This window comes from Rhamphochromis longiceps, linkage group LG9 (assembly GCF_057381845.1).
Source record: "Rhamphochromis longiceps isolate RC_006_pf linkage group LG9, R_longiceps_female_GT1.1, whole genome shotgun sequence".
Taxonomy (NCBI): domain Eukaryota; kingdom Metazoa; phylum Chordata; class Actinopteri; order Cichliformes; family Cichlidae; genus Rhamphochromis; species Rhamphochromis longiceps.
In genome coordinates this window covers 23,248,696-23,271,526 of record NC_140565.1, presented here as the reverse complement: position 1 = coordinate 23,271,526, position 22,831 = coordinate 23,248,696, and the positions used below count along the sequence as shown (strand labels likewise).

Below are 22,831 nucleotides of genomic sequence, written 5' to 3'. Positions count from 1 at the left end.
GTTTTGGTTTAGCTTTAGTTCACTATAACATAATCAGGTCCAATCCTCCAGCAGACTAACAGAAACATGGAGACTGCCAAAGCACACTGAAACCTGTTTCTTTATTTGTAACATATCTGTAGGTCAACATAAAAACCTCATAAAGCAGCAGCTTGTTGTTTCATGCACTTTATATGGATTAAGCAAAGAATAATGAATTTATAAGCATTTGTGGTGCTGATGGGCAGCTTTAGAAGAGTTGTATCATTCTTCCCATGAAACTCTCAGCAAGAACTCAGTGGGGCATGTCTTTGCCCATTCTTATGCTTCACTACTCATATTTTTCATTAGTGACAGCTGAAATAAATAAATGCTGTTTGCTGTGGGACTTAAGGATATAGTAGAGCTTGTTTCCCATGATTACAGTGACCATGTAATCTAGAAGTTAAATATGCTACTGAAAGGATTTAAGCTGAGCTACATTGTTCATTGATGGCATGTTAGTCAGCAGTAGTGCGCATCAGTTCCCACAGCGTCTCTGGGGAAGCTCACTGACGACAGCGAATGCTAGATAGAAAATGTTTAGAGCTGAAGGGATGAGTAAGACGGAGCAACAGACTGCAACAAGAAAGTCTAAATAAATCGTCTGAAACACTTATCGTAAAGATAACACAGATCGAAAGAACCGCCCGGACATGAGGACAAATAAGGGATGACTAAGAAAATAATGTCAGCAGTCCTTTTAAGTAGCCAGAGAAAGCAGAAGTAAACCTTCTCTCTGTTTCTCGGCTCAAACACGCTGTTCTTCCGTACAGCAGTGAGCGAGTTTTTCTAACTGTGTCCTAATTTTGTGTTTTCAGTCAAAGCTTCTGTTGATCTACTCGGGCTTCTTTCTCACTCCCTGACTAACCTTTCCTATCATTTAGCTTCCCTTTTATTCAGCGGAATCAGAACCATGACACGAGAGACTCGATCTGACATACATAAATATTTTTCGTTTACGGTAACCTCCTTTGAAGTGTCATCATTAAAGTTTCTGCAGCAAACTGCCAAATCGGTTATAAATCAAAGCTTGTTTGTTTTTTTTCGAACCAGCTCGGACGTCCCGTTTCATGGTTCATAATGTTTCAGTGCTTTTAAAATGTCTACTTCGTTGTTTTTCCACCCCCTTAAGTGATTTGTGATGGTGAGCGTTTACTTTGTCTCCATAAATGTGTAACTGTTTTTCTTCTTCTCTCCTTCTGAAGACGGAGCACATTCCTCCGTACGACGTTGTGCCTTCCATGCGGCCTGTGGTTCTGGTTGGACCGTCACTGAAGGGCTACGAGGTGCATCAAAGCTTCAACTTTCCAAACACAACACTGAATTTTCTTTAGTATTTTCTTTAGTAGTTTAGAAAACCTGACTCATTGACTCTTGTTCTCTCTCCTGAATCTCGTTTGCAGGTGACAGACATGATGCAAAAAGCGCTGTTTGACTTTTTGAAACACAGATTTGAGGGAAGGTAAGCTTCCTGTGACCTTTTTAAAAACACAAGCTCCCATCCCGCTTCCTTCCTCACTCTTCTAAGTCTATAGGCTGGTATTTATCTCTCCCTCGAGGTTAGCTGAGGGAGTGTGTAACAAGTTTGTTTGGCCTGGAGATGTGTGCCGCTGCTTTAAATAGGCCCTCTCCATGTCCTTAATAGGCCATAATGGGCCCTAGAGCCGAGCAGGATTCTCCTTACTCAATGCTGAGTCCATCCTCCCACCCGGAGCAGAGAGGTTTTTTAGTTTAGAAGTTGCACAACACGAAGATCCACTCAGATCATCAGCAGCTGCGGAGAATACCGTTTGATCTGCTGATTTGTTTTAAACAAATTTACACCTGTAAGTAATTCCCTGCTGCTGCTCTCTGACATTTGTCTTTGATTTGGTGTTAGTTTTTCTTAGTTGGTTTGGCACAGTTTTCACCTGGCAATCGAGATTCCTACGCCGTGTGCGAGTCTCAAATGCACAGCGCATTTTTATATGCGCTCTCTTGTTGCTTTGGTACAGAATCCTCAGTTATGGGCTGCAAAAGACATGTTTTTTCATAAGCATACACATGTTATAAATCCTCAAAATGTATAAAATAAATGTTTAAATTATTAAACTTTAATTTATCTTGTGTAAAGTTCGTGTTACTAAAGTTAGTAACATGCCCAAACTCAAATATAAACACATACTGTTCATAGCGCTGTTTCCGGAGTTTTACATGTTTGATTTCTATTCAGTGCAGTTTCGTTTAGTTCCCACAGTGGATGTGCTCTTTTCACTTCAGTTTTTGTGTTTTTCGCTAGCTTTAGTGTTCGTTTTTGTTATTGACATGGGTGGTTTTGCCGGAGTTTCAGAGCAAGACGTGACATAGTACAGCAAAGCAAACAACTACAGACAACCACAGTCACACAGACATCTCAGTCCCAGTAAACATATGCACCAAAGCCTCGTCAGCCTGACAGCGTTGACACGTTTGACCGAGCCGACAAAGACTTAAACTGAAAACATTTCTCGTATTTTTTTTTTATTTAGTTTTGTAGGGACAAATATTATTTTAGTTCGTTTTATTTCAGTTAATGTTTTTCCAGCAAATACAGATCAGACATTAACAACATCCACATGGTTTTTATGTGGGATACTTTTCCTTTATTTATATAACACAGCAGATAGACAGAGGAAAGAGAGGGGAGGAATGGCATGCAGCAGAGCTCCCCGGGTGTTCAACCACTGACTGAGCTGTTAAGGCTCTTTAGCTCATGTTCGTTGTATCTACAAAATCTGGAAAAGTTAGTGAAACTATGCACAGCACTCCCCAAAACACCTCCAAATGTCTGCAGGGAAGGGTGAGCAGTTGTGATATAGTATCAGTATTGACAAACTGTTTGCATTTGATGAACACGATCAATGAAAAACAATACAATACGACTTCATTGTCCGCTTAGGGAAATTCGTCAGGGACTGAAGTGCTGTCACAGAAGCTGCCTTTGCAACAAGTCAATAAGCATTAAAAGAAAAGAGAAATAAATAAATAGATGAAGAACATTAGTGTAAAGTATATTTTCTTGGCATTTGTGCTCGTGTTAAGATGTAATCATTAATGGTGTCCCAGTTGGTTGAGCTGTAATGGTAACAAGCCACATTCTTCTTTTAGTAGAACAGGGGTGGTGGATTTTTTTGTTTGACTAACTAGGTCATGGTTTCTCAAAGGAATTGCTGCTGAGTTCTTCAGATGTATTTTTGGAAGCGTTGAGCATCGCAAAGCAAGTGCTGTTCAGCTGCAGTATATTTAATAGAGAAGCAAACATTTCTACAACCAGTATCTCTAATTCTGGGAAACCAAACATCAACAAAAACAAGCAGCACTGCACAGCAGAGGTTAAACATGTAGATTTTAATTTAGAGTGAACTGTCCCTTTACCCTGGAGTTCCTGTGTGTAGGACACCACCTTTATGACACGAGAGCCTTTACTTAAAGCAACAATGAAGGGAAGTCTCATTTTAGTCACATATACGCCGATCTGGTATCACATTTTGAACACTGACGGGTGAGGTGAATAACACTGATTATTATCATCATGGCACCTGTTAGTGGGTTGGTGGGATACATTAGGGGACCAACACACTATTAGCCAGGTGGCCACTAAGTCAGAGCAACTCCAAAACTGCAGCTCTTGTGGGCTGTTCCCGGTCTGCAGTGGTCACTATCTAGTGATCCTCTTTCCGATCCAACAGACAAGCTATGGTAGCTCAAATTTCTGAAGAAGTTAATGTTGGTTGTGGTAGGAAGGTGTCAGAATACACAATGCATTGCAGTTTTTTAGCTGTTTAGCAAAGCAGGGACCAACACACTATTAGCCAGGTGGCCATAATGTCATGCCTGATCGCTGTAGCCTAAATGTTTATAGTGAGCATGATGCAGGGCTTTCAATGACGTGATGATTGCTCTTAATGCTTTGAGAACTGCAGCAGTGTTTCAGGAAATGTGCTCAAGCAGTGGATAAAAACTGCTGCCCTCAGCAACATCTCGTTTTAAGCCCAGATCTACTGATTACTTCTCCCATTTCTCGTGACAGAATATCAATCACTCGAGTCACGGCGGACATCTCTCTTGCCAAACGCTCGGTCCTGAACAATCCCAGCAAGCACGCCATCATCGAACGCTCCAACACACGCTCAAATTTGGGTAAGTTTCTTAGAAAACTCTACACCTGGGAACATCTGGTGTTTTGATTCATAATGTTTTCAAGGAGACCAGCTTACGTAGCAAAAAGGAAGGAAACGATTAAAGAAACTCTTGACAATGGTAACGATAACTCTAGACGGCCCTGAATGGCCTTGGCTGGCCTCTTTTGTTTGGGATGAAAGATGGAGCGCAAACATGCAGTAATAAGTTCAAGAGCTGCTCTGATTTGACTGAGGTTGATTGGGGTTTAGATGTGATTAGAATGAAACAGATTCCGGAGTCAAACAGAGGTGACAAGGCTAATCTCTGCTATGTATCACCAGAAGCATCAGTCAGCAGCCACAGCAGAGGAAGAAGGCAGGAAAAAGCATAAAATAGAAGCACATCGTGTGTTAAAAGTGCAGTTTTTTAATGATTACAGAGAGCCGCCACACTATAACTTTGACTTTGTTCTTCTTCAGATAACGAAGTCTTTGTCAAACCTACTTTTTCATTTAATATACTAAACATAAAGCTTTTAAAGTTAAGGACCACTCAGGGTGTGTTTTGTCATTCTTTTGTTCTTATTTTGTCTCTCAAAGCTTTTGTTTTCCTGCCAAAAGAGCAAAGAGTTATGCATTTGCTTTCTATGTAATTTAAGGCTTTTTAAGAGAATTTTACCATCAAAAGTGACATTGGCTTGAAGCTGTGCTCCTTTAAGATGGATGAAATGATTTCAGGAAAAGTTGGAAACACGTGAAACTGGTGACCCTCTGTGGCATTTTTAAGTTGGAAAATGAGATTTTGAATGAGCTGTTAGGCTGGAATGTTTTCATGTTATCTTCAGACTGTCGGGACTGGAAGTCATGGAGCTTGGCCGTGATTTCTCTCCGGACTGGGCCTTCCTGAGTTATTTGTAGGATTGTTTTTGCAGTCACGTCGTCATCTGCTGGAGTGGGAGTTGTGTGATGTAAGAGTCGGTATCTGTTAGAGGTAACATAATGTGGCTCCTCACTCACTCAGAGCTATTAGTCTCCAAGCCGTGTCCCTGAAGTCATGATGTCTTTTGAATATTTAAGTCTCTGTGAGGCAGAAAGAGCTATGCCCTAAATCACTGATGCAGGCTCAGATTTTTAAAAGGCGTACTATATGACTGATGGACTCTGAGCAGTCATAAAAATTCATCTTTAATAATAACTAATAATCATTTTTTTAGCCACGCTTTCAGTGTGGCTCTAGGGATCCACATTAAAATGGGATGTCTCAACAACTAATGGATGGATTGTTGCAAAAATTTGCGCAGATATTCAAAATAAATTGAAATCACGCTTGGGATCCTTTTTAATCTAGTGCCATCGTCAGGTATAAATCTGTCAAATATATATTTGTACAGTGGTGGATGGTCACATTAAACATGCCCCTAGTTTCCAGTAATGAGGCCAGCAAAAGTAAGGCAAGTAATCCCTATGAGCCAAAAGACAATGTTTTTTACACTCATGGATCTGTATGACATCACTTGTGTTTACGAGAGGCAGCCAATTACAAGAGTCAGCTTAAAGAGAGAGGGGGTGGAGCTAAAACAACTTCTTTCAGACAGTAGATGAACTTAAGGCATGCATCATTGTTCGGTTTAAGATAAATAAGGAGTATTTTTAACTTTAAATCATACACAGCTACTCTAGGATAGTCCATAATAAAATATGGAGTTAGGAGTATCTTTAATATTGTGAATATTTTGCAATAAATTAAGCATAAATATTAATGGGGCCTATTATGTTCATTTTCTGTCATCCTAGCAGAGAGCTGATCTGCGATAACGAACTCAGCTGTTAAAAGACGAGATCATTTTTGTTTTTATTCTTTTTGTTTTATCAGTAATCATGAAATATATTTGCACAGGCACATCAAAACAACTTGTGAGGTGTTTTTAGATGACACTACAAGATTTGTGATGTCTTTGAAAGTCAGCAACAGAGGATATATTGGTGTTAATCGGGGTTTCGGAAGTGAACTTAATCATTAAGGGGATCTGGTAAGAATGCATGAAAGAAATCAGCTATTAAGTTATGATCTGGTGCATGAAAGTTTATTTATCCAACTTTAAATTAATTGCAGTTGTGAGTATGAATGGGGAAACAACACCAGTGGACTGCTCAGTGTGGAAAATAAACAAAGACAAGATTAGACTTAAGCCTCTTGGTCATAAACTTCCATAAACATAAATATAGTTATTGGTTATGCTAACAAAGAAATGGCTAAGTTGAACTTGAGTAGCAGGACTGTCGCCCAATGAGAAGGTGAAAAAGAGAGTGCAGATTTTGAGTAAGGAGTGAAAATAGGGGGATTTCAATCAAGTGGCAAAGAAAGAAAAGAGGAAGTGTGCCACTGATAAACAAAGTGCAAAACAAACCAGTGTTACACAAGCTACTATCATGATAAATCCCCCTGACGACTGATAAGAAATAATTTCCTGCTCTGAAAAGAATAAACCCAGACCTCTGTGTCTCCCTTCAGCTGAAGTCCAGAGTGAAATCGAGCGAATTTTCGAATTGGCGCGGACGTTACAGCTGGTGGTTCTGGACGCCGATACCATCAACCACCCGTCACAGCTGGGAAAGACTTCCCTCGCCCCCATCATTGTCTACGTCAAGATCACCTCACCCAAGGTAAGAGAAATGATGTCTGTAGGAACAGAGAGGAACAGATGCACTTGCCAGTGTACATGTGCTATGATGGAAAATAAGGACAGTGAGAAAACGGCTCAGCAGATGTTCCCTGTACTCTCATAAACGTGTTAGTCAGCTCCGCTGGTTTATGTGTGTCTGTCTTCACGTCGTCCTGTCTTGTCACCGCTTGTATTGTCTCTCTGCAACTGCTCTCTGGCTTTAAATCCAGCATGTCAGATGTGACTGCTACTTTGAGAGTGAGAAAATGCGTGAGAGGACTGATTCATCACTTCGACCTTCAACAAGTGTACAAAAGGCTCATGAGTCAGTGATCAATAAAAAGCACATCTCAGAAAATGAGAGAAAGCAATAGCTGATGAACAGACACGAGATGCCAGCTTTAAATCACAGTGGCAGCAGATTAAATCACACTCGAAGTGGGGAAAATAAATTGCTCTTTATCACCTGGCCTCTTAATTACACCCAACTGCTGCTTCTTATACACTAAGTGTAACTTTTAATATGTTGTATTTGTATAAATCACAGTTAAATGAGTAGAATTACTCAACTTCATTAGCAACTGCACAAATGAATGTAAAGACATCGTACGAGCTAAATATTCTGTATCAAAAGTAAAAATAGCCAAAATTGCTGCATTAAATAATTTCAGGCAACACGGCTGTTTAATTTTCATGCCTCCCAAAATGGTCTTGGATGTGGCAGTATTTATTTTGGGAAGGTTATATTTATTTATGACATACACAAAGTCTATTTAATGACAGAAGTTTGACATTAGCCATCAAATATCACCACGTGGCACGAACCTGGTAGTTTGTGGAAAATATTGAATGTTTATTCTACAGTAGTAGCACATTGCAGCCTGCCGCACACATAAAACAAAAGTATATTTCAATACAAAAAGTAGTTTTCATATCATATTTATATATACTCTATATGCACAGTCGTACAGAGATGCAGGGGGTCCCACTGTTGCCTCTCAGCAAGAAGGTCATGTGTCCGAAGGTGGCCCGTCGAGTGGAGCTTCTTCCCACAGTCCAGATACATGCATGTTATGTTAACTAGTGATTTTAAATTGACCATAGGCATGGTTGTGACTGGTGACCTGTCTCTGGTATGCCCCGCCTTTCACCCTGTGACAGCTGGGTATGATAAATGGATAGTTGGATGGATATCCAGTATAACCACAAATAAATACAGTGTGCTGTTGTTAAAATGAGCAGGGTTATTGTTTATTATCTTTTTCACAAACTAGTTAGCAACTTACTGATAGGAGGGAAAAGAGTTATGCTTTTTCTGCATTGTTTTCTGTAAACAAACAAAAATCCCACATGCTGACTGGACAACATACCCGATGATACTCTATATTTCAAGAACAGATTATAATCACCAAGAGAAATATATTGGTCAGGCTCTAGATATCATATATAAGTGCCAATGGCAGATTTAATTGACCAGTTGAGCCTTAGGATTTGAGGTTTTCAACCCACATTTATGGGGTCTCATCTAAAAATGGGTTTTAAAAATTCATTACTATCTATCTGTAGTGCTGTAAAATGAATCCTTCTAAGATTACATTAATTGTCCACCTCCAAAAGAAGCTCCTGTTTAAAGCTGAGAAACTTGTGTGCTGCACGCACAAAGCTTTAATTTAAGTTTGTCAAAAACAGCCGTGACCTTCTTGCCTTTCGTCCTCATTTGCCTTCAGGTGTTACAGCGGCTCATCAAGTCCAGAGGCAAGTCGCAGGCCAAACACCTCAATGTCCAGATGGTGGCCGCCGACAAGCTGGCTCAGTGCCCTCCTGTAAGTCTCCACAGCGGACCGAAATTACTGCCAATTTTAATCCAGTGTGTGAAATAACTTGGAGTTTTGTTCTTTTTGGCTCTGGGTTTTAATTTGTGCATATCTGAAGTCAGGTTTTGTTTATTCCTTTATAATTTCTGCAAGTTCTATTTCCGTCCCTCTCTAATCTGCTTACTTATTATTTTAGAAAATGAGGCAAACCCTCCAGTATTGTGAAAGCGGAGGTTTAATTTCATTTAAATAGCAGTCAGTATCTTTAGGGATTTACAGTTTAAGATTTTCTGCAAAATGAATACTTAATGTTATCTAGTGTCTAATCCTGTGAGTTGTTTCTAACTTGCCCCGATGGTTTTTTTATCGTTTTTTGTTTCCTTAAAGATCTCTTTAAGTCTTTTAATGTGAAGTTCCACATCAGCGCTGGCTGGTTTTGTTGACCCTGTCATGTCTCCGTTCCATTTCCTTCAACTCTGACTGCGCCCGTTTCGCCTTTCGCAGGAAATGTTTGACATCATTCTTGATGAGAACCAGCTGGAGGACGCATGTGAGCATATGGCCGATTACCTGGAGGCCTACTGGAAAAGCACTCACCCCACCAGCTGCAGCCCCCCTGACCCAGTGCTAGCAAAGCTACCCACAGCCAGCCTGCCCTCCAGCACGGCCCCGGTCTCTGGCGTGCAGGTACAAGTGCTGAGCATACTCTGGGCCAAGGGAGGCCATGGAAAAGGAGGGGATCCAGAAGTGTGGGAGGCAGGATTAGAAAGGAAGAGATGAAAGAAATCAGAGCGTTGAAGAATTACAAAATGTTGTAGTTTGCATCTACAATGTCTGCTAAAAGTCTTTACTTTTCTCATATTATGTTATTCTTTAACATATGCACTACAGGTAATGTGTAAATTAAGAATAATCTACTTTATCTAGGATAGGTACAAGGGTATGAAATACTAAGGAAGAAACTGAATTTAAAATGCTCTACAAGAACCTTCTGATGCATAAAGAGGAACTAGATCAGAGAAAACATCAAATATAAAAGGACGAACAGGAGCTGACAGCAAGAAAAGAGTTAGCAGAGACAAAACACGCTTCAAGAGATGGGAACAAAATTCATATTAACAGGTCAAAACAATGCTGTTATCACGTTCATTTGATTAATCGTGGCTGATGCTGATGATACAGGAGACCCCTGAAGTTTAACTACCACAAAACATGTAAAACTCAATAGAATAAAAACAGTTTAGAGACAGTTTGGACGTAGACAGAGAGCTGGACTTTAGTATTTAACATGAAATCATTTATTTTACTTTTAATAGTTCCTTTTCTAATGTAGTTCCTTTTCAGCTCAGCTCTAAACCATTGTTTTTGTTTAATATATTTTATAACAACCCTCACCGTTATGGGCAGTTTCAGTCATCTGTAAATGCTGCATAATCCCCTTATCTGCCCTTTCTCTATCCACTGCCATCACAATGTAAGACTGAGAGCGAAGAAAACGCTGATATTGATGAGGAGCAGGAGTGAGCTTGTATTTGCTAGTGTGGTAAGTGCGGCGAGGTCGAGTGATGAAAGCTGAAGCCGAGGAGCACGCCTTGCTTTTTTTGAGTTCTTACTCCTGGGTCAGAGTCGGCCGTGAATGGATTTGACGAGAAAGCGTGTGTGTTCAAGTGTGACATCTTCTTCTTTGTAGTTCTGTGTGAATTTTGGTGAAACAACTGGGGTGGTGTGATTTTTAGTTTGCGTGTGCTTGCTGTGATGTTTTCTGGTTTTGTATGTGTCATCGTACTGACTGATGTGTGTCGCTAATCTCAGGGAAACAGTACAGAGCAGAAGGGAGATAAAGTGGAGGGGAAAGGCTCCAGAGAGGATTACCAGCACCACCATCACCGTCACCACCATCATCACCACCACCAGAGCCTGGACCAGGGCGATGCTGACGCAGAGGGGGAGGAGGAGGGCAACGAGGAGGAGAGGCCTCTTAGGACAGAGTCATCCAGGAGATCCCAACACGTCCACCACCGGTCATCTTCTACCAGGACTGAACACCACAACCACCATCACCACCACCACCATCACAGCAGTAAAGCCAAGGGCCTCTCCCGGCAAGAGACTTTGGACTCTGAGACCCCCGAGAGCAGGGAGAGCCGAGAAAGTCGAGAGAGCAAGGACTCGGCTTGTACTGAGCCGCGCACTCAGCGTCTTCAGCAGGAAGAGGAGGACGATGAGGATCAAGGGGAGGGGCATCCCCAGCAGCAACAGCATTACGAGCCACTGCCCCACCGGGACCACAACCACCATCACCACCACCACCATCACCGCAGCGGGGCGGACGAGGCCGGTCACAGCACGGGACACCAGCGCTCCAAAGAGCGCGAACAGGACCACAATGAGCGGAACAAGCAGCGCTCTCACCACCACCACCGGCCAGCACGCGACCACCACCATCACTACTACGACCGGGACAGAGAGAGGGACAGAGAAGGGGAGGTAGCTCCAAAAAAGAGGGGTGAGGCAGGGGAATGGGCCAGAGACTCATACATCCACCAGTGACAGACCAGAACCCCTCCCAAGGCCCTCCTGGACTCTGTTCTGTCCTCCCATCGTGCTGCTATACCCTGAAAAACCACAGCATCCTATTTATGTACACTTCTTTGAAAATGCTGTTGCATCTTTTTCAATGGCAGGATTTTGATTACATAGATACAAATATAAATATATGAATATATGTATGTGTGTATCTATGCATAGACGTTGTTTATGTGTGGATATGCATGAATATTCTCAAATATGCATATTTTAAACCTGTGTTTGATAAAGCATGACACAAAAGCAGAATTTTTTCTGTACTGAGCTGTGCTTTCTGTGATTAGCATTATAATTTTTATTGTTTCTAATATTATTATTATTATTATTAAGTTGTATTGCTTGCTACCACTTGAATAATTTGTTCCTTCAGACTACTGCGAGGGTTGACCAGCCATCATACTTTGATGTTGTAGTTGCAGAATAGTTTGACACTTTGGGAAATAACACTTGCCTACATAGTTGCCAGTTTATTATGTACACCTAATGAGTGTAGGGCAGCACGGTGGCACAGTGGTTAGAACTGTTGCCGCACAGCAAGAAGGTCCTGAGCTCAATTCCACCATCAGGCCAGGGTCTTTCTGTGTGGAGTTTGCATGTTCTCCCCGTGTTTGCGTGGATTTCCTCCAGGTACTCCAGCTTCCTCCCACAGTCCAAAGACATGCAGTTTGTGGGGATAGGTTAACTGATTAATCCAAATTACCCATTAGTGTTAATGTGCGCGCGAATGGTTGTCTGTCTCTCTGTGTTAGCCATAACACTTCCCATAATTACATTGAAAACTATAGAAACTACTCATTTTCTAAGTAGTCTGCTTGTACACCTCTGGACTGCTTTCAGAGCTGCTCCTGTTTTTAGTTTTAGGTCACTTGAGACCTTGCACATTTGTGCTGATTTAACCACAAACCTCAAAAGAGCTTCTGTTTTAAACAGATCAGCTTTAAGGTTTATCATGATTGTAACTCATCGTGATAATTAGCTTTCAGGCTACAACCAAGCAACCAAACAGAGTCCAACCCCAGTGACAGTGCTTTAGGTCAGGACCATGCTCGTTTTTGTCTTCATATTTTCAAGATTCACATAGTTGTCAGTTTATCCACCAGGACCAGACTGTTTTACGAATGTTCTGAGGCACGCATTTGTGGGGAGAGGACCTGAATGGTGGCCTGTACCATCTATAAATGTCCTACTACAAATAGTCTGAAATACACTTAAAATAGCAGCAGTTCTTGAAGTGATCAAGGGGTCCACAAGGAGACAACTTTGATTGGTAGACTGGACAAAACGGCAGACACAAATCCCTTTTGGGGTTGTGTCAAGAAGAAAATCCAGTGTAAAAACTCTACCAAACCTACCCACTGTGAGTAAGGGATCAGCCAAGCGTAGCATCTCTAAGAAGCTTAACAGCTTTCAGTACTTTAGTAAGTATAAATCACAGATTTGAGAATAATCATAAAGTTGAATCAATGACTGTTTGATTTAAAAAAATAACTGAATACTATACTCTTCATAAATGCAGCACTGTTATATCAGACTGCATTGATTTTTAGCAGGTGAAAAACTTGATACCACTCTCATATCTGTAGGAATGTAGAGCCAACAGCAGGTTAGCTTAGCACAAATAAACAGGAGGAAAGAGCTCATGTGAACAGTTTCTCTGAAGGTAAAAACCACCTACCAGCACCTCTAAAAGCTCAACAATTACCATTTTGTGTTGGTGAAATCTGTACAAACCCTACAAATAACAGGTTGTGGCATTACTGGGGGAGGGGGATTCGTATATGAGAGTGGTATCGCTCTAACTCTAACAGCGTATTTCCCAAAGTGTCAAACTGCTCGTTTTATGTTCATCACTTACTGCTTAGTTTCTTTTTTTGATTCCACGGGTTTTAGATGTTACGTTTTAACATATTCATGCCTTCTTGCAGGCGCACCTTAGTCTTGCCTTACAAGACAGACAAAGAGTTCTCCAGTAACTTCCTCTCAACACATGCAGTACTGTTCTTTGTATGGGTCCAGAAACATTTTATAACATTGGAACAGGCTTTTTCACATTGGTTTCAAGTGAAAGGGATTTGATATAACATTCCCACCAAATCGTAGGTCCTGATGATTCATCTTGGATTAATCCTGACCCCTTTTCTAACGAATTCCATTTAAGTCCTACTTTGATTTCTTAGTACAAACAATGCTAATTTTAGGATTTGTTGTTCAGTGTGGGTATTTCTGAAATTCCAAAGAAACAAAAATAATTCCAAGTGTTTACCAGATAAATATTGCCTTTAAGTTTTTGCCCTCTTTTCACTCTTCTGATTAAAATACAGGATCTGGTTAATGGATTTGGGGATATTTTACCTGCTCTATATGCCTGAGTCAACAACATCATCAAAACCTGAATAGACTTTAGTTGATCTTTGAGTCCGTGCACTCTGGCCCTCTGTTTACACACCATCTCCTCACCTTTTTTTTAAATGTTTTTTTTGCCTGATAATTGTAATTATAAAAACTCGTCCATTTCTATGCTACATTGGTAGCACTACAGATTTTATAACAGTGTACATGTGTACATATTGCATAAATACGAAGAATAAAGTTGGAAACAAACGACTGACGCAGTGGGAGACCGTTTTGATGTTTGTGTCAGCAGAAGACCCAGACAGAGGAGGGAAATGGTGCGTCTATAAATAGTCATCTGAAACTCCACTAAAAAAATTGAGGTAGACTCACCGGCCTGCCTCCTGAGTTGTCATGACAACCCCGACATGAATGACAATGCTGAGGGGATGATTCTAATATAGGAAGCTGCCTCGACACACACTCACAGCTGCCTTCATAACAGACAAACTCGGAGATGAGGCATATTTGATCTTGAATTTTAATGTGAAATCGGGGAAAAACAAATCTTCAGTGGTGCAGCGAGTCCGCACTCACATGCAGCTTAGATGCAGGGAGGTGAAGTGCAGCGCAGACAGATGTGTGCGTGGACTGATAAGAGTCTGATGTTATTCCCAGGAAAGGGGATTGAGCTGAGGTCATAGTGAAGGTCCTCAAAATACTGCGTGTCAGAAGAACGGGACAGATGTCGGTGCACTGCTGGCACGGATCTATAAATTGCACACAGGCTGCGGATTTATTGGACATCCATTTTAAATTTGCACTGAATAAATTAGTTCCTATATTTGGCAACCATAAGCACGTGTGAACATGTAGCAATATGTAACACACTATAATGTGTGTGAGCAGATATGAAGTGGAAGTGGAGAATCAATTATTTTACCAAGCCTTTCATTATGGGAACATCAGAAAGCTTTGAAAAATTGAAGATCATAAGATCACACAGAGAAATAAGATGCCATTGAATGTCGATTTTCATCGCACCAAATATCTAGACCCCAAATATTCTAATGAATATGAAAAAGTGCCAGATGTTTCTGTAACGTTTTAAGCCTTTTCTGTCTAACAAACCATTTTAATTAGTAATTTAAGCACAAAAGGCACCTAACTGAAGAGACGAGCCAGTGTTGTACAACATACAACAGAGAAAAGAAGCAACTAAATTGTATATTTAGGCAAAAACAATCGATGGCTGTCAAGAAGCCAATGATTAGGAAAGCAAACAGGGAGAACATTTAATTTGAGGTATGCCAAGTTATGCAAGAACTTAGCTTAAAATCAGTGGTAACAGGTCTGATTGAGCAATGCATCCAAATTATTACCAATGCAATAAAAAAAATACCTGGATAAAAGACACAATGGAACACTATCAGTCATGGCCCAGACCTCAACATCAATGAAGCAGTTTGGGATGATCTTACAGAGAATGAAACACAAGCAGCAAACATCCAAAGAAGAGCTCTGAAGCCCAGAAAATTATCTATTTTTGGGCTATCAAGCTCTTTAGCAGTTTTTTGTCCTGTATAGTAATATTCTATGCACCTGTTTTTCTAGCAAAATATAAAGAAATGAGGGGTGGCGGTATTTTTTTGAATGTCAGTGCGTGACGTTTGTCTGGGATGTGTTGACTAAATGTTCAAATATAAGACGATTTGTGTTTTGCTTGCATAAAAAGGAATAAATAACAAAAGAGAAAAAGGAAAAAAAATTAGCTAAAATTCTTTTTAATCTCTGCTAAATACAATTAGTTAAAAGGAATTTAGACAACAATTGACAAATGGTTTGAGATCATATGCAAAGGTCTTCTAGGAGTAAACGCTACCATCATGAAAAAACCTCTGGACTATTTTGGCATCTTGTTTTTAAGGAATTATCTAAATTAACTCTTATTTTATTAGTAAAAAACAAATTTAAAAAAGGTCTAAATATCCTGGAAGTCATCATTTTAATAACATCTCTTTTTCCTCTCACATCTTTACTCTTAACCACTTCCAAAAACAGAAACAGCCTCCCTTTAAATGTGCTCTTATTCTGAAAAACTGAGCAACATTTCCTTCTGATGAATGCAGAGACTGAGCCAAACACATGCGTCTCCTCTTTCCTGCAGGCTCCAGAAGTCCTAATTAAATGTCCCAGTCGTCTCCAGCGCTGCAAAGACACTAAATTGTTAATTCCTCTCATGGCCTCTTTCTACACCTACTTCCTGATCCATTCTCCAGCGAATCCGTCACCATGGCAGCTGTGTCGTCACTGTTGTTATAGCAACCGTAGCGCTGCTTCTGCTGCATTTGCCGTTACTCATCCAGACTCCGTCGCCACGTGCCCCCCAACCACCACCCTCTTCCATCCAACCCTCCCCTGGTGTTTATAAAGCTTATCCCTATATGGCCCACGGTTTTAGAGAGCAGCTGTTAAGAGGCAGATGCTGTAAACAGCGCAGGGAGCTCTTTGTCAACACTGGCCCGTCAAAGCACACAGAGTGTCGTAATATAAACACTATTGTTCCCATTTTGCTGTCTCATATGAGCCCCGTGCAAGAGCGCGAGCCCTCGGGTTAGTTTTTCAGGAACTTAGCGATAAAGAAGCCGATAGTGTCGCTGTCGGCTCTGCAGGGGAGCGGGGCTGTAATTTCCGTCTGCTCCCAGCTCAGCTCGGGACTGAACCTCTGGAGGAGGCGCAGCTGCTCAGGTGGAAGGCCGGCTCCAGGCATGCCTTCAGCACCGATGTGGGGCTCCTGAAAAACAAAAAAAAAGGTTTCACTTTGTGATTTTTACATTTGCAGTCACGTCCATGTGGCTCAAGTGCTTTACCTGTGGCACAAGTGAGAGGCAGGGGAAGGTGTCAAGGGCCCAAGCTACCTGCTCCTCATTCTCTGCTAGAGTCACTGTGCAGGTGCTGTACACCAAAACACCACCTTTCTTCAGCAGCCGCACCGCCTGCAGAGACACAGATAGCTACGTATTCATGTACTCGCTTTATAGTCGGTGTAATCGTGGTTTTATTAACTTTTTAGTGAGTTTTAGAAGCACTGGACCAAAACTATTTGGTTTCAGTTCATTTTTTGCTGCTCTTTTTTAGAGGTAACCTCCAGGGTTTAAAATTAAGTACCAAATAAATTACAGATCCTCTTGTGGCCACTTGAGGCTAGCTCCAAAACTGTGGAAATTCCCACAGACTGTCGTGTTTAAAAGGCCCAAATTTAAAGTATTAAAGATTCATCTTCACAGCTTTTTAACATTTGCTTCCAAAAGTATTGCCTGTTATGGTCACTGAAGGGAAAACACACCAGATCTATTATCTCTAATACTCATCATTTATCACATTCTGGGTGTGCATTCAGTTCAAAAGACTGCCTTTCTTGGTGTAGTGGTGCATTAGTGAATTGGCAGCTTGCACACGTGGAAAGGCCACATCAGTGGTGAAAGATATATGCAGGTATTTTGCTCCAAACCGTCTTTTTCAGGGAAGGCCTTGCAAATTTCAGCAAAACATTGTTAAACTGCACACTGCATCTATTCCAACAGCACGGCTTCATAGTAGAAGATTCTCTGACTAGTGAAGTGGCCTGCACCTTTCACCAGCTATAAATACTTGGCACATGATGAAACACAAAATACGACAACGAAGATCCAGGACTGTTGAGCAGCTAGAATCCTATATCAGACGAGAATGGGGCAACATTCTTTTCCCAAAATTCCAGCAGCTGCTCTCCTCACTTCCCAGATGTTTATAGGCTGCTGCTACAAGAAGAGGGGATGCCACACAGCGGTAAACACGGCCTCCTCCAACTTTTTTGAGACACGCTGCTGCCATCAAATTCAAAGTGACCTCATATTTTTCTTAAAATGCTTCATCTTCATTTTCTAAATATTTGATGTGGTTTCTGTGTTCTAATGGTAAATAAAATAGGAATAGGAAACACTGATGAAGCTCTAACGAAGCATGTCCTCTGCGCTGGTTTCCATGCAAGTGATTGTTGGGGTTTTCGCTGTGTTCTCTGTATCAGTGTTGGGTCTTTACCTTACAATATAAAGCACCTTGAGACGACTGTTATTGTGATTTGGTGCTACATAAATAAAATTGAATTCAATTGAACTTTTTAAATCGAAATCACAGAAAATGATCAGGTCTCGAAAGGTTATTCGCAGAAATTTGAAATGACAGTTTGCTTTCTCTGCGCACTTTTGAACAGACTTGTAAAACTGCACATAAGCCTGAGAAGTGAGCTTCAAACCTCACAGTGACGTTAAACAAGTAAATCTGAGCTGTGATCAAGCTGCAGTGGAATTTCTATCCAATGCTGCCACCTGCAGGTTAAAGAACGCTAGTACTGCTGTGATGTTAAGATGATAAAACGTGGTTTATGTGTGTGAAGTAAAACCTACAGCATGAAATAACTTGCGCTGCAGTGGCTGGTAGGAGCAGATCTCTTTGAGGCTCCAGGTGCTGCCCATGTTGGGTCTCTGTCCGAGGCCACTGCAGGGAGCATCGAGCAGAACCCGGTCGAAACTCTCCGGAGGGAACGGAGGTCCTGGGAAACACAGACACTGAGCTGCTACCTATTTATTATGAACCCCGGAGATTTACATCATAGATAAACTCTGGACTGTACCTTCAGTTTCCTGTGCTGGGTCACTGCTCACAGACAGAGTGCTGTTAAAGCAGTGCGCCTTCACGCTTTGCAAATGCAACATTTGTGCATTTTGACGAATGCGGTCGATCTTATTCCGGATCCTGTCCAAGGCTACGACCTCTCCCTGTGTCGGAGGAAAAAAATATATTAGAAACAACTTAAAAAGGAAGGAAATTTCACAAATTACAATCCTAGACTGCTTGATTTTATCTCAGGAGACGTTTTAGTTAAATCAAGTAAATGCTAACAAGGACACAATCTGATCACTAATTTTATTACACAAAGATGAACGTGTTGTTGTCCGCCCTCTCCTCCAGGCTGGACACAGACCAGCCTCCCAGTGGGGTGGTGGTGGGCCCCTTTGGTGGGGTACAGATGCTGACCTTAAATGTACTTAAATTCCACTTGGATCATTTTCTATGTTAACAGTTAATGTAAAGTGTTGCTTGAGACCTAGATCTAAATCACTGGTGTCAAATTCATTCTAGTTCATGGGCAACATACCATCCACATGGACCAGTCAAATCACTGCATTAAAAAAAACAAAAATACTCTGAATATTAATTATGATCGCATCTGGACACAAGAACCTGATCTCCCATGAGCGCAGCAATGTGGCAGGTCTTCCCTCCAGGCGCAGCGCACATATCCAGGATGCGCTCCCCAGGGCGAGGTCCGAGCACGTGTCCCACAACCACAGACGGGAGGTTCTGCGGAACATGGATTCGCTTCAGTATGGGCAGTGATGTGGACATAACATGTATACAATACAGTTCCTGGTTGATTCAGACTGAAACCTCACTGCTGCTCTTTTTAAAATGGACCTAATACGTTATTCTACATTGTCTGTCATTCTGTAGGAATGTTTTAGGCAGTTTTTTAAATTCTTGGATCAGTATGATGTCATAAAGAGCGGATATCCTATCAGACTCCTGATCCACCTGCTGCTCAAACCATCTGTTTGCAAGGTGCAGCTGTTCCAGAACAATACAGGACAGTTTATCTGAGCCATAGGATAAATTGAGGGGCTACAACAAAGCCAGTTATAACAGAAAATACGGATTATTTTGGAAATCAGAATTATAGGTCCACTTTAATAAAGGTCCAATGCGGTTCTAGTTTATTACACCGACTTTAGCTCACTGCGGCTCTAATAAAAAATACCTGCAGGAACGCTAGGCTAGGTAAAACACCATCAAAGGACGGACTTCTGTAAAGCGGCTCCACCATTCGGATACCGATACCTCTGAAAGAAAAAAAGACGACAACTAATCAGCTAACACGTTTCTAAGATGAAGAGTAAATTTAAAGTTTCTATCCACATTGTCCAAGGTGCTTTTAAAAAAGAGCAAGGGATTTTCAACATAGCATTTCAAAACATACAAGAGGTCTTTAGAGACCATAAATTATTTAAAACAAATCCTATTCAAAGCAAAAAATAAAGAACTGCCAGGTAATATTCAGAGTATGTTTATTTTGAAAGAAGGAAGTTATAATTTAAGGGGTTTTTCTAACTTCAAAACAGGGAAGGTCCGTACTAGAAAAAGCTTTTGTGTTTCTGCTCATGGAGTGAAACGGTCTGAATATGGAATTAAAAAAGACAGTGTTTACTTACCTGGCAGGCTCATCTGTGCAGAAGATAGTGGAGCGGTCCATTTCGGCTACTCCATTACCCACAAATACCTTTTTCCCCTGGAAGCTGGTGGCTCCTCGGGTGCACTTGCCCTCCAGGTCAGAGAAGACGGACACCAAATCCCCCGCCTTCATGTCTAACAAGAAAACAAAACAGCACACGGTTCGGTTTAAGGAAGATAATCAACACTTGGAACAAATGAAGATACTTTGGCAAAAAGTAAAACGTGCTTCCAAATCACAGAGCAGGTGAAGAAAACAAAGACACCACTGCTCTAAGTATTCACAGCCTCACTTCACTTCTACTGTTTTTAAGTCTTACATTTGGGGCTGCCGAGGATCCCCGGGGCGAAGACGTGAGCGCCTCTCAGTACGGCGCCGCCACACTGAGCGCCCACCACCACCTCTGAGCCGAGCTGCTTCACAGGTCTGAGAGTACAGGACAAAGAACGATCACACGGTTACAGAGGATACACGCACAAAAATGCCGTTCTTCTCTTTGACTGACAGTTTGTTGGCAGCTATCTGAGGGTGTGTTTGTTGTTCCTTTGTTATCAGAAATATTTCCTGTGTTGTTGCTGTTCCACTTGGATGTTGGAGAACCTCAGAGGCCCAAGTGGTGCTGAGTGCGACCTCTACAGAGCAGATTAAGAGTTATCTGAAGCATTCCTCGCATACCTCGGACCTTCAACAGGAAGGATCAGCACATCCGCAATTCGTGGGTGTGGCAGAATCTGCACAGAGACTTCCTCTGCTGACGAGCTGCACATCAGCTGCTAGAAAAACAATGACAAACTAAATAAGCATGACTCCAACACACTGCAACCAAATACCGAAGCCCATTGTGTGGGTTTTCTTACGCCCTCTACATTCTGTTACCAGACAGAGACTCACCTTCCTCAGCTCTTCTGCCAGCTGCTGCCTGATCTCCTCAAGGGGGGCGAGATGGGTGCTGGCTCGTACGCAGGTGTATGAAGGTGGGTGAGACAGACATGAGAGCAGCTTGTGGAAACGATGCTCTGCCTCCTGATGACCCACCGCCGTTAAAACCTAATAAAATAGAAGGGTTAGGTAATAAAAAGCATACAGTGTGCCTTTATGTTGATGAAGTAACACAAAAGAACTGTTTGTAGATGGTAAACAGACTGGTACTTATAAAGTGCTTTTCTGCAAAATACAGACTAAGAGCATAGACAAAAATCTAATGACAGGGTCACCTGATCCAACCCTAACTACCTCTATACTTTAACTATATTAAAAGCACAGAGGGTGTCTATTCCCTGAACCCAAACTGGAAGCTGGTTCCACAGGAAGGGGGCCTGATGGCTGAAGGTTCTGCCTCCCATTCTACTTTTAGAAACCCCAAGTAAGCCCGCAGTCTGAGAATGAAGAGCTCCGTTAGGATAATAAGTTACTATGAGATCTTTAAGAGATGACGGCACCTGATTATTAAAGGCTTTGTATGTGAGGAAAAGGACTTTAAATTCATTTTCTGGATTTAACAGGGAGCCAATGAAGAGATGCCAACATAGGAGTAATATGATGCTTCTTTGTTGTGCCAGGAGACTTTTAGGGAGCTTTCAGATCAACCCAGTAACAATGAATTACAATAGTCCAGCCTAGAAGTAATGAATAAATTAACTAGTTTTTCAGAATCAGTATCCAGAATGTTTCCTGAGCTCTTTCAATGCCTGACTGCATACAACAGAAATGTAATATGAATGATTTGTAAAAAACAAATGAACGAGAGAACCCATCAGTGTTTAAGGGAGCAGGACTTCTGTTAAAGATTACTTAATATTTCTTGTTAGAAAGTCACATGTAACCGTTTTGTAACTCTCAAATGGTTTTCGTGACTGTTATGCGGAGAGAGATTTGCAGAAAATATACTGTAACAGCTAAATGAAAGCACACGCCGATAAATGACGACTTGTAGCATCCTAACTACTCCCTCAGTGAGTTATCTTTTCATTTGAAAGGGAAGACAGCGATCCCAAGAAGTGCATGTGAAGTCTTCTTACCTCCTTGTTTAAGAAGACACTCTTAAGATATTCAGTCACTTCAGGCTTCAGGGAAATTCGTGGGAAAATCGACATTTCCTCTGTTTAACAAGGCTTCAGACTGTGGAAAGGAAAGCAGGAAAGCAACACGTGTCAGATGGACATCTTAATTATCACCGCCACTGGATTAATGTGGAAACCTAAAGAGGCCAACAATTCAGCGATACCTGTTGTACAGACCAAAATGTTATCGCTAGATCAGGCAATTTCTCCAAGTATATGAAAGATCGTATCACTTAAACGACTCTGTAACATTCAACAAGTCCGCTTCTTAAAATTTATTTAATACATTGACTGTTAAATTCTCTTTCCGCTCCAGGTCTGATTTCATTGTAAATGTGCTTTTAATTGTATTTCGTTACTCACTTCTGTGCAGCGTGGAGTCCACCGGATTGTTTTGGCATTCTTCTTGCAAGTACTTCCGCATACATCATAGGCCACGTGACACAAATTGTCTTTCTTTTTAATTTTTTTTATTGATTTTTCTCTTTAATTAAACAGAATAGATATATTTAAAAAAATCTAAATAAATTCTAAATAAAAAGAAACAAAAAATTGTGCGAAGAATATGCTCAAGAATAAATCCACCAAAAAGAAAACAGCATTTTCAATAAATAAATAAACAATTATAAATAATAAAAAAATAAAGTTTATTTGCATGTTTTGCATGTGTGTGTGTGCGTGTGTACGTGTGTGTGTGCATAAATCTTTGTCTTTTTTGTTGTGTTTAAACAGTAAAGCAAGTTATAAAATAATATATCCATCATAAAAATTTATTTGTAAAAACCTAACAAGTAAAAACTTTATCAAAATAGTAAAACATTTAAAATTATGACATTTAAACATAAAACTTTTTGTTTTAAATGTTGGCTAAACTCCTTTTCCTTAGGAA

At 41.0% G+C, this 22,831-nt stretch overlaps 2 protein-coding genes across 10 annotated transcripts in view; one reads left to right on the top strand and one right to left on the bottom strand.

Annotated features, from left to right (window-relative positions):
• The window catches only part of cacnb2a (calcium channel, voltage-dependent, beta 2a), a 70,600-nt gene extending 56,778 nt beyond the window's left edge, over nucleotides 1-13,822 (top strand). For all 7 annotated transcript variants that reach the window (XM_085418916.1, XM_085418913.1, XM_085418917.1 and 4 more), the window contains 7 exons: nucleotides 1,227-1,307; nucleotides 1,425-1,483; nucleotides 4,070-4,179; nucleotides 6,673-6,824; nucleotides 8,551-8,646; nucleotides 9,142-9,324; nucleotides 10,450-13,822. In XM_085418916.1, the coding sequence (XP_085275042.1) occupies nucleotides 1,227-1,307; nucleotides 1,425-1,483; nucleotides 4,070-4,179; nucleotides 6,673-6,824; nucleotides 8,551-8,646; nucleotides 9,142-9,324; nucleotides 10,450-11,187 (1,419 nt within the window). In that variant the 3' untranslated portion in view covers nucleotides 11,188-13,822. The remainder of the gene's footprint in view (nucleotides 1-1,226; nucleotides 1,308-1,424; nucleotides 1,484-4,069; nucleotides 4,180-6,672; nucleotides 6,825-8,550; nucleotides 8,647-9,141; nucleotides 9,325-10,449) is intronic.
• Nucleotides 13,823-14,267: 445 nt separating this feature from the next.
• On the bottom strand, nucleotides 14,268-22,417 carry nsun6 (NOP2/Sun RNA methyltransferase 6). Of its 3 annotated transcripts, none has more exons than XM_085418911.1 (12): nucleotides 22,306-22,417; nucleotides 21,901-22,000; nucleotides 20,774-20,929; nucleotides 20,558-20,652; nucleotides 20,202-20,308; nucleotides 19,863-20,016; nucleotides 19,412-19,493; nucleotides 18,838-18,957; nucleotides 18,227-18,371; nucleotides 18,000-18,145; nucleotides 16,425-16,550; nucleotides 14,269-16,348 (listed from the first exon to the last, which is right to left on the bottom strand). In XM_085418911.1, the coding sequence occupies exons 2-12, from the start codon at nucleotides 21,973-21,975 to the stop codon at nucleotides 16,169-16,171; spliced, it is 1,386 nt and encodes a 461-aa protein (XP_085275037.1). In that variant the 5' UTR covers nucleotides 21,976-22,000; nucleotides 22,306-22,417; the 3' UTR covers nucleotides 14,269-16,168. The 3 variants fall into 3 exon arrangements, with proteins under 3 accessions (XP_085275038.1, XP_085275037.1, XP_085275036.1); XM_085418910.1 differs by having other exon boundaries at nucleotides 14,274-16,348; nucleotides 20,558-20,655; nucleotides 22,306-22,414; XM_085418912.1 differs by lacking the exon at nucleotides 22,306-22,417 and having other exon boundaries at nucleotides 14,268-16,348; nucleotides 20,558-20,655; nucleotides 21,901-21,975.
• Nucleotides 22,418-22,831: the final 414 nt, after the last annotated feature.